This window comes from Zea mays, chromosome 2, assembly GCF_902167145.1.
Source record: "Zea mays cultivar B73 chromosome 2, Zm-B73-REFERENCE-NAM-5.0, whole genome shotgun sequence".
Taxonomy (NCBI): Eukaryota; Viridiplantae; Streptophyta; class Magnoliopsida; order Poales; family Poaceae; genus Zea; species Zea mays.
The window spans coordinates 66683491-66694405 of record NC_050097.1 but is presented as its reverse complement, the minus strand read 5'-3'; the positions used below and the strand labels follow the sequence as shown (position 1 = coordinate 66694405).

At 40.1% G+C, this 10915-nt stretch overlaps 1 protein-coding gene and 1 pseudogene across 1 annotated transcript; one reads left to right on the top strand and one right to left on the bottom strand.

Annotated features, from left to right (window-relative positions):
• Window positions 1–434: 434 nt before the first annotated feature.
• On the bottom strand, window positions 435–3153 carry LOC118476238 (protein FAR1-RELATED SEQUENCE 5-like). The gene is made up of 9 exons (XM_035965064.1): window positions 3120–3153; window positions 2551–3014; window positions 2209–2476; window positions 1973–2119; window positions 1785–1828; window positions 1621–1686; window positions 1444–1524; window positions 1269–1340; window positions 435–491 (listed from the first exon to the last, which is right to left on the bottom strand). The coding sequence occupies exons 1-9, from the start codon at window positions 3151–3153 to the stop codon at window positions 435–437; spliced, it is 1233 nt and encodes a 410-aa protein (XP_035820957.1).
• A 5157-nt stretch (window positions 3154–8310) lies between these two features.
• LOC103648704 (uncharacterized) lies at window positions 8311–10688 on the top strand (annotated as a pseudogene).
• Window positions 10689–10915: the final 227 nt, after the last annotated feature.

Genomic DNA, 10915 nt, shown 5'->3' with positions numbered 1-10915 from the left:
TTTGATATGGAACAACCATTTTGTGGCTTCCTTGTTACGGAACAAAATGTTGTGAAGCCAAACTACCTGTTGCATGTCTATGTAACTGTATTGAAACTTTCTATGTTTTTCACCCAAGCTATCAAGACACTCATGTTTAATGCAGTTCTTAGATAAAAATTTGACCTATGTGTATTAAACAAGTTATGAAACATCTCTTGTATAATGCGCTATTCAGTTCAAACTTCGACTGTTTGCTCATATTTCTATCAGTGATTTACTCACTAGTTATTGTTATTCTCTGATTTCTTCACAAATTTATTATTTACCAGTATGTGTCACGAATTCTTCTGTTTAATACGAATTACGCTGTTTTGTTAGATCAATTACGCAAATTTGTGCCCAGTTTACAATAATTTTAATTACAGACGAATTACGCTGTTTTGTTAGCTCAATTACGCAAATATGTACAGCCTTATTCTTTTGTCAATAACTACTGGTATCAGATTTGTCTACTCGCACACATGTGTAATAAAAATTATGTTACTACATTAAATCACAATTTATTGTGTCGTTTGTTTTCTTCACAGAGACATTTTTAGTCAGTTTTTGCCACCAAGATTTGTAGAGCGTCGAATTACGCTGTTTTCATAACACATTTACGCATATTTCGTATATAGTTTACACAACATTTCAATACATGCAGTACATCATTATTACTTATACTTTGTGAATATCAACTGGTTCCAGCATTTATAAATTCACCCATAGTTGTAATAACAAGTATGACACTACATTACATTTGTCATAAAATATGAAATCATCTACTCCCCACTAGATGAATCATTGTCTGTGACACCTCCTTGATGTTTTTTTGAAGTGCATGCCTCCTTCCAGTTTGGAGCGCTAGATGAACCCTTGTTCCTAGAACCTATGGGCCGCCCTCTCTTTCGACCAGTAAGGCTGGCCAACCGAAGCCTATTCTCCTCCACAGATAGACAAGTGCGACTATTGTGACCATCAGCAATTCCACACCTTTGACACTTTCTGTTCTTTTTCTTGTCTCCTTTTGCCCCCAACTTAATAACTCTTTTTTCGTTATCACTGATTGTTCTGCCCTTTGGCTTCGCGTTATCTGGTCTTCTCAAGCTTACTCCACTCACATTAAAATCTAGCTTCTACAATTAAGAAAAAAATATGATATTTTTAAATATTAGTACTTAAATCCAATTATTTGTATGTAATTTTAAATAATATCCATGCACATGTGTTTGTAATAGCACCATTACCTTTTTAATCGTCAAATCTGTAGCACTCACATCAATCAGTGGTGTGCTAGTGGTCAATTGTCCATAATCGTGCTGCACACATTTACCATTCATAATCATTCATAATCAGTATCAAGGTCCGATCGTTACTATTTTGTATCATAACAACTTTTCCTCTTTTATAATCATGTATTACCTGTTCCAATATTTGTTGTGGCATAGCACATTGGGTATCGCACACACCACCTTCTTGTAAAGTAGGCACCAATTGAATTACCTGACAAATAATACAATTGACAGTAAATAGTTGTGTTTATGACAAACAGTACACACCATTATGCATAGTAAACATCATATAACATATTACACATACACCAGCCTGCGCCCTTCTTGTCGTTAGATTATCTCCCATCATGTCTCTTACATCATTCCTGTCGCCCTGTATCAGGCAAGTTTCTCATATTTCCCATTCACCAAAACTTAAAACTTAGTATATCAATTAAAATACACGGCTATTTCAATTAATATATTAAATACATGTATTCCTTCGCCATCACTAGTACTATCATCACCTTCAATATCTGGCTCCAACCGTGAAAGTAGCAAAAGCAGTTCATCCATCATCTCCAGGGCTCTATCATATCCAGCCTTTGAAAGACTTGCATGATGTACTACTTTCATTGACTTTTTAAGCAACATCTTTTGCCTATATGATTTAGTCTCACCGTCTTTACCCTTCAAATTCTTATCATCCCTTGAAAAAGTCACATCTTGTATAGCAGAGTAGGTGTATCTCTGAAGGATGTATTCCGAAGGTATTCGATCAATTTGAAGATGCATAAATGTTTGTAAAAGATGCACACAAAGCAGACCTACAACAAAGCATGTAAAAAATGTCTTCGTTTATGTTCACTCATTATAAATAAACATTTTTATACAACAATTACCCAATATGACATACCTGTATGCTCCCAATGCTTGCATTCACATTCATACTTTCCAGCATCTACATCAGCCATTACTTTGAATTGGTGTTGCCCCCACACAATCTTATTTGACCTTGAAGTATGCTGAACCACCCATTCATTCACACCACCATCTGGATCATGTGATATCTTGTATGCAGTAGCATATTTCAAAGACTCGTGAAACTTATTCATTACAGCCCTTGTGTATGTCCTCGCTACACGTATCTCAAACATATACAATGTATTTGTTTCCTTTTGGCCCTACAGTAGACATAATTATACGTTATAATATGGTACGTTACATATTTTGATATAATAATATTCTATGTACTCACCATGCATCCTAGTGCCTCTTTTGCCTCTTTCATCTTCCTACTGTGCAGAAGCTTCAACATTTGCTTGGCGAATTGATGTAGTGGCGTGTTTGCATCGACATGAGCACTTTTTATGAGTTTGTTCATGCTCTCGCTACGCTGTGTAGAGACCATCAACCCACAATAATCATGTTTGAAAAAAGCTGGTATCCAATCTTTACGAATTTCATACATTCTGGAAAGACTGATGTTATCATGTAGACGGAAATCATCAATCAGCATTGCCCAGGCAGTCTCAAACTCAGTTACAGTCAAAGGATGATGTATTATAGATTGGAACCTTGTTTTGAAACCCTCTTCCTCAAATCTAGTGTACAACTCGTTTAAATACGGCATATACCTGTTTTGAACATGCCACAAACACAATCGATGGATTGTGTTTGGAAATACCCTGCCTAGTGCAACTGGCATTGCTGGATCTTGATCTAAAATCATAAATTTTCACAACATTATGCAACACATTACCAACTATAATTGCATTCAATACATTCGTAGTAGAACGTAATAATTGTTAAGCTTATTAATCATACCTGTAAGCATTACTCGTGGTCCTTCAGCTCCCATGCACGTTTTGAATGCATTGAAAACCCACTCAAATGTGTCTACAATTTCGTCACCCAACAATGTGAAACCAAATACGGTGCACTGCAGAGGGTGGTTACAACTAACAAACATTCCCAGGGGTTTGTCATATAGATTTGTCTTATGAGTTGTATCAAAGGTAACTGCATCTCCAAAGTCAATGTAATCTGCTTGCTGGCTAGCATGGGACCAAAAAATGCTCAAAATCTTTCCTTCTTGGTCTAGTTGGAAGTCAGAGAAAAACTGTGGGTTATCTTTTTTACACAATGCAAAAAAAGATAGGAGCTTAGACACATCATTGGCATTTCTTTCTCTTTGTCGCGCTTTCTTCCTGTGAACATTAAACAATATGCCTTAGTCAATACGTACACAACGTCATTATGTCATTATATCAGTGTAAATAACAACATAACTTACAGGTTGATCATATCTTGTGTAGTTAACGGTACATTCTCTGGTCCACCATGCATTTCTGAAACAAAATCCATTATACAGTGTTGCGGAATCCTGCTTTCTTGCATCGCACTAAGGAACTCCATGTATTCTGGATCATGTGTCTTGTTGCACTGTAACTGATTCTTTTCCGTATCCTTCTTGAAGAACTCATGATTATGTTCCAAATGAATAAGATCAATCCGCACTGAAATGATATTCTCTTTGGCATCGTCATAGATTTTTTTAAGTTTCATTCCAGCTCTGCATTGTGTTCGCTTGGAAATTGTATTTCACACTTTTGGATTACCATATCGTCTTTCGGCACGCTTGCCTTCCATTGAACAATTCAACCACTTGCAATTTTTTCTCTCCCTATATTTCTTCAATGGAAATCCAACTTCATATGCATATCTGCTATAGAATTTGTACGCCTCGTCCACATTCCTAAATGTCATACCGACCTTTGGTACCAATTGTTGATCTATGCTATCGTCCTATTCAATTAATGGAGTCGTCATGCAGTGCACATATATAAAAAATAAGCTTATAGCATGGTGAATTTCTAGTTCTTCATAAATTGCACGAACTGTAAAACTAATAATACATGTGTATTCGGTTAAATCATAACTTGCACGGAAATTTATAACAAATACATGGGTATTCCTTTGAACTTACATGGCTTTGGAGAATGTGTGGTGTGTCCTGCTCATGTTCACCAATTGTACGCATGGGTATCCGCTGAGTTGTTCCCACCAAACTTGGATGAACTGTGTTGCTGTCTTCAAGAATTCCTGGCGCCGGTAACGCAGCCGGTGGAGTTACAGCATGCCGGCCATCGGTCGTACAGGGTGTCGTCGTCGCTGTATCTTCTCCACACTGCTCCGATCCCCTGGCCATCTCCATTGTGCATGCCCTAACTCTTCGAGAGCTCTGAACAAAAGCGGCGGCGGCTGTGTGTAACCCGTTTTTTTTTTGTGGATCCTATACTCGCCTAAACCGTCCTGGCCTATATTCATGGCATGATCCAATATCCTGCACGATTTGATGCGTAGTTTGCATGTCCCGAGATTTACGTGAACGATCCGTTACGATTACATGCCAATTGTGTTACATTTCCATAAACATGCATCATCCCATCGTACGACCGCCCCACGTTCCCGGATGACGCGCGCGTGACTACCCACTACCCGTTCTGACCACTCATGTCGCGTCAGATGCGAATTTACGCAGCCAATAACGGCAAAATACGCAAGCATAACGCGTGACCCACGTCTCCTTACCGGGTCCCCCCACGTCACCATTTATGCATCTGTTTCATTGCAATTCCGTATGCATAAACGCCCCACCGAGTCCATGTCGCGTCAGATGCGAACTTACGCAGCCAATAACAGCAAAATACGCAAACATATCGCGTGAGCCACGTCTCCATACCGGGTCCCCCCACGTTACCATTTATGCATCTGTTTCATTGAAATTTCGTATGCATAAACGTGCATGCGCGCGGTAGTCCCACCACCTGCCACGTCGTCCCGCGCCCGCACATCTAGCCTGGCTAGGGCTCTCTCTAGTAATGGAAGCCCTGGGCTTCCATTACCTCGTCACTATATCCCTACTACTAATTAAGCACGTAGTGTGGGCGCCTAAGCGCTACCATGCCCCCGCCTAACGCCCTTCCCCGCGAATCCAGCGTTGTCACCGCGAATCCTGCGTCGCCCATCCCCAGTCCCCACCTCCTCTGATTCCATGCCCCATCGGTCGGCGTTGGTGCCGCCCCACGCCGTCATCTGTGCCCCCACTCCCATTAACCACTAGAACCTGCGCGTCGATGTCGCCCAATTCGCGTCGACCGAGATCTGTGCTCGTGCGCGCCCCCTCCCGTGATGCTCCCGAGATCAGACCTCTGCCCCATCCTCCTGCGCGTCCGCGTCGGTTACTGCCTGACTGGTACTACTCGTCCTACCATATCCCGACCTCCTCCAAATCCAAATTCACCGTCGAGCTGCTGCTTCGTCGGATTATTGCTTCGATTGGTTCGCTAATGTAGCTGCTTCATCGAATTATTACTTGTTTTGATTGGTTCACTCTGTTGCTTCGTCGAATGGTTGCTTTGATTTGTTCGAGTAGGACTTTTGCAGTTAGCTATTCGGTTCGAGCGTTGCATTCCTTTGTGCTTGATTTATTCTTCTAGGATTTGGGGTTCTAAGAATTAGCCTTTGGATTATCTCTGTACGAGCATCACATTGTGCTCGATTTATTCTTCTAGGATTTAGGGGTTCTCAAATCTAATTATTACTCGTACAGAGATAGCATATATATTTTAAGTATTACTTTCCTTTATTTATCGTAATGACAGAATATGGATTTTAGATGTATAATTCAGGGGTTTATTTTAAATAATCTTTCAAAATGGTAGATCTGGTATCGATGCAAATTCGCGGTGTTAAATTGTTTTAAGTATATGGGTTGTTTTTCTGTATGTACAGTGTGTGCACAGAGAAAAATACAGTGACTACCCTGAGTTAGATGTTTAAGGGAAATTACTGTCATACATTGCTTTTGATGTACGAAGGGTCTTTACACTAATTATGCCATGTTCATGTAAAACCTGCTTTTTGCTGTGCTGCAAATTTTGGTGGAGGTGCAGCTTTTAGATCACATGGTGATGATGGTTATGATGGTAGAACTGATGGCGCCTTTGAAGGAGGTGCAGGTGGTTGAGGAGTTGAACGTGGGTGCTCGGCGCGTCCATGCCCCCGCCTCCACCCCAGCTCGCCTCCAATCCCGCCTCCACCACATCACTGCCATATTTCCTCCACCGCACATCGCCTCCAATCCCGGATGCCCGCCGACGCCTACCACTTCTCGAGCTCCAATCCCGCTAGCCATGCCCCACAGCAAGGGGGCGAGTGGGGGCCAGCGCTCAACCTCTGCACCGCGCAGTCGACTCACGCAAGTACAAGCCCGCGCTCAAGCTCTGCACCGCCAACGCCTACGAAATCCCGATTGCAGTGTGTGTTCTTTTTTTTATAAAAATCTGCGACTCCAATGATTACAGTTACATATCCTTGAATTCTCCTCGTACATATTATTCTGTGGACTAATAAATCTCCCTTTGCTGCATTTTATTATTCAGTTCAAAAGGTTACATCCAAGTTCAAAAAATAGTGTGTCTGTTCATTCTTCTATTAGTTGTATCTTCCTACATATGTAAGTTCAGTCCTTAATTCACTACCTTTTCATTGTGATAGGTGAAGTCAATTACTTCCCTCTGCAATCCAACTATATAGAGAGATCGACGTCAAAAGGAACCTCAGGCTTTGTATTCAAGTCTGCGAGGTAACAACCAAATTATTTAACAAACGCTTTTGATCCTACCTCTAATCATTGTTCTGTCTTACTTTACCGTTACGTCTTGCGCTTTTGGAAACCATGAGCATCCAAATTGTGTTTTTTAACTTGTACAAACACATCTGATCTGACAGACCTTTCTTTTTGGCTACAAGAAAAAATATGTGTTCAAATTATGTGTTGTTGTTTTATTTACTTCTACAAACCCAACCCAACTGGTTCATACAAAAACACTTAATGATATCACAAGGTTCTGTGCTTTCTTAGGTTCAAGTATCTAGACATCACTACCTATTTTCTCCATAGAATTATAAACAAAAAAGGGCTTTTCATATTACCCTCATTAAACCTGCAGATAATTATAGGCAACTGGTGTTATCTTGTAACATTGAGCTACCTGAGGTAAATAACTGTAAACACATTGATAGACTTACTGGAAACATCCAGACTTGAGGTGATCCTACACCATAGACCTTCCATCAATTAAGAAACTGATGTATATCCTCAATATATCTAATGTATCCTTCATGCCCTTCGATCCCCTCTCTTTACTGGAGCGAAGTTATCTGTATTCTTTTTGTTTAGTATGTTAGAAATGTTCCAGCCACCATCATGGACCTTCACAGATTTCACTTGTTTACTCACTGGAACTTCCCTTAAACATCCAACTGGAGCAAAGCGTCCTGAATAGAGAGTATGCTTCAGAGAAAATGGGCCAACACCATTCCAGAGAAGATATGAAAAATAAATAAATTATTTTTCAGCAGATTAAGTACCAAGAAAAATACACGAACAATTCAAAAATAAAACCTGCTGGCAAATAAGAAATCCCTGCATTAGAGTTGGTGATTCCAATCACCTTCCCTGGTTCAAGTAAATTGCAGTAGCTGGCCAGGGGAACAAAATTATATATATAGTCTGTTGAAGTGAGTTGCTGCATATATAGTGTAATATTTATGAAAACGTAAATAGAGAGCTAAAATTAAATAGTCCCTTGGAGATGCTCTTATATGTCTGTTTGCATTCGCGTACTTTTTAGCTCTTATTTTTTTATGTTGGTGGATTCAAACCTACCGTTAGATGTAATGTTTATGATTATTATTATATTTGATACAAATTTGGCATTATCAAATTTATATTTTACTTATACATATAATAGTTTAAAACTATCGATCACAAGCTGGACGTTTTTTTATCACAAAGGTTGGACTGTTTGAATCTTGATTGACTTATAAGCTGGACGAACCTGATCAATACGCTTATCATTTGCCCCTCCGGTCACCCCGCTGTCGGCGAAGTCGACGCGATTTCGTTTCCTGACGGACCGGGGCTCCGCTGCCGCCTCTTCGCCCCTATATGGCGGTCCCGAGGCCTCGAATCTGCGCCCTACGTCGAGGCACGCTGCTCCTCTTCCTCCTCGTCCCGCTCATCTACTCCGGTACGGATCTCTCCTTTCTTTCGTCCAGTTCCCCTCGCAATGAGAACGCCCCCTAACGATCCAATCCGCTCCAGTGTCCAGGCTGCAACCCTGGGCGCCGGAGAAGGGCGTGTGCCTGCCACCCCCAACCGCGCCTAAGCGACCTGACCATCTCGTGCTCGGTCCCGCCGCTGGACAGGGCCGCCCCGACCGGCGACCGCCTCCAGTGCCGAGGTTAATACTCTCGCTTCGGCAAGCTCCATTCATGCTGAATTTAGTGATTTTTATGGAGGCTGCTTAGATCTTTGTTCGAGACATTTCGGGCTATCTAGGTACGGAGGATTGCTTTGAAAATTCAGCAACCGTTACCAATGTCATTGTGGCAGTGGAATGTTTTGTGTTGAGGGTGCAAGTTTAACATTTGATAGTCCATGTCCAATTAATAAAGTTTTGAAAGTTAGCTCGTTTATTCATCGTGCACTGGAATCGTTTTGCTATGCCATCACACGGTAATATTTATCTTTTTGAGAGAGAAAATGATGGGGATATGATTGCATTCATTCTGCATTGTGGCTCTGCCACTGTAATATTAGATTTTGTTGAGCTGGATTTACCGCATAACAAACTTGTAAGCCTTTGTTTTTCTGTGACAAGCATAGGGAAAAATCAGTATAGAAATGTTGCTTTTTGCAAAATCAGTTCATCAGGAGCAGTAAAATAATTTCTCTAATGCATTGTTTTGAACAGAGTGTTTTAGATAATCTGGAATCTTAATGTAATGATGTTCCACTTAGACCTTAAACATTTGTTAATTTGCTTATAGTTGTTGATGATGTTCTGTAATCATAACTTGATACTGGTAGAGTGCATTCTGTCTTTCTCAAATCAGTACCTCCTTGCTGTTGGCACAATGCAACCTGGTGAATGGTGATTGAGTTCATATGACTGATGATGTTTCTCTCACATTGCTCAGGACTTAGAGCTCTGAACAAGATTGGCCTATCAAGTGAAGAGAACTATTCTGGAGAACATGTTCCTTTTGTTACTGTATTTACAACCTACAATTCTGTCTCAGCTGGAGATGGCAATGTTCCACCTGATTCTGTAACTGTTGGAAATAGTTCTTATAGCAAAATAGAAAGATCCATGACCATTCTGAACACTTTCATCAGTTTCATAAAGGTACCTCTTCCTTTTCTCTAAGTACTTGTGGATTTTGTTTACTGGTGGCAAGCTTAACACTAACATTTGGATGGCTCGAATAATTCCCTCTCTTGTGAATGATAGATTGCAAGGCACCCCATATATTTGAATTACAGTTGAATTTATAGTTCCATCCCTATGTTTATGATAGCATATCCAGCATTTCAACTGAGATGTTCCAAGTCTTCTACTATAGCATGTTGAGAGTGGAGTTACTAAGGAATTGGTACTTTCTTCCTATTATTGAGATTGTTATCCTTTTTGTGTGGTAGGAAAACATGAAAGTAATGTAATGAATGTGAATACCAACATCACTTGATGTATGAGTTCATGATCTTGTTACCTATGCTCCATAACAATTATTTCTTTTGCATCTTATTTGAAGCTTAAAATATACAGTCTGCTACATTATTTCCATCAACAGTTATGACGTGAGTTGTTTAACACCTGATCATATCTGTAGAACCCTGCAGGTATCAATGCCAAGAAGCGATGTGATCATATTGACTGATCCTGGTTCAAAATTTTCAGTAAATCAAGGGAGTGCTACACTATTGCCTATTGAAGGAAACTATTCTCGAGGAAATTTGATGCTTCAGAGAATAAAGACATACATTGTAAGTGTATCGGCTTCATTTAGATCATTAAATTTTCTGCATATGGTCTCTCAAAATTACTTATGTGATCCATGTATTACTGCTATCATCATCTTTATGCATTATTTTGAACTGTAAGAGTTATATTTATGTATCTTATCCTCATATTTAGGCATTTCTGGAGCAAAAGCTTGTGGAATTTGATAGGACGGAGAGGTTGAATCATTTTGTTTTAACTGATTCCGATATAGCAGTGGTTGATGATCTTGGACATATATTTGAAAAAAATCCCCATTTTCATCTGGCTGTTACTTTTCGTAATAACAAAGGGCAACCATTGAATTCTGGGTTTGTTGCGGTAAGAGGTACCAGGGATGGCATCACTAAGTAAGTTGACAGCTATTGAATATATCGTATTATACACAGCCAGCAAACTTCAAATTAAACTCTGTTTTTTCAGAGCTGTGGAATTCTTGAAACAAGTCCTTGAAACTTACAGCTTAAGATATACTAGGTAGGTGCCCGTACGATACCACGGAACATAAATCTCGATTTGTATATCAGTTATGCTTCCTGTGAAGCAAGGAAGCGAACGCAAGCCAGCCTTTTGTATTAGTGCATTATGTTCAGTTCTTACTTGATCATCCTGTGTTCTCGTGTGTGCCATGGCCGAGTGGCAAGCTCAACACTGGTATTGTTGTCTTGTCTCAAATGAAGTCCGCTTCCACAAGTTAATCGGAAATCT

What these genes read in the sequence shown, in the direction of transcription:
- LOC118476238 (XM_035965064.1), bottom strand. Translation starts at nt 3,153, where the DNA reads ATGGGAGCTGAAGGACCACGAGTAATGCTTACAG. An exon ending in GAATTTGAAGGGTAAAGACG is followed by an intron (nt 1,829 to 1,972) that starts GTGAGACTAAAT and finishes GGTTGGAGCCAG; the next exon opens with ATATTGAAGGTGATGATAGT. An exon ending in GTGATGGCGAAGGAATACAT is followed by an intron (nt 1,687 to 1,784) that starts GTATTTAATATA and finishes TGCCTGATACAG; the next exon opens with GGCGACAGGAATGATGTAAG.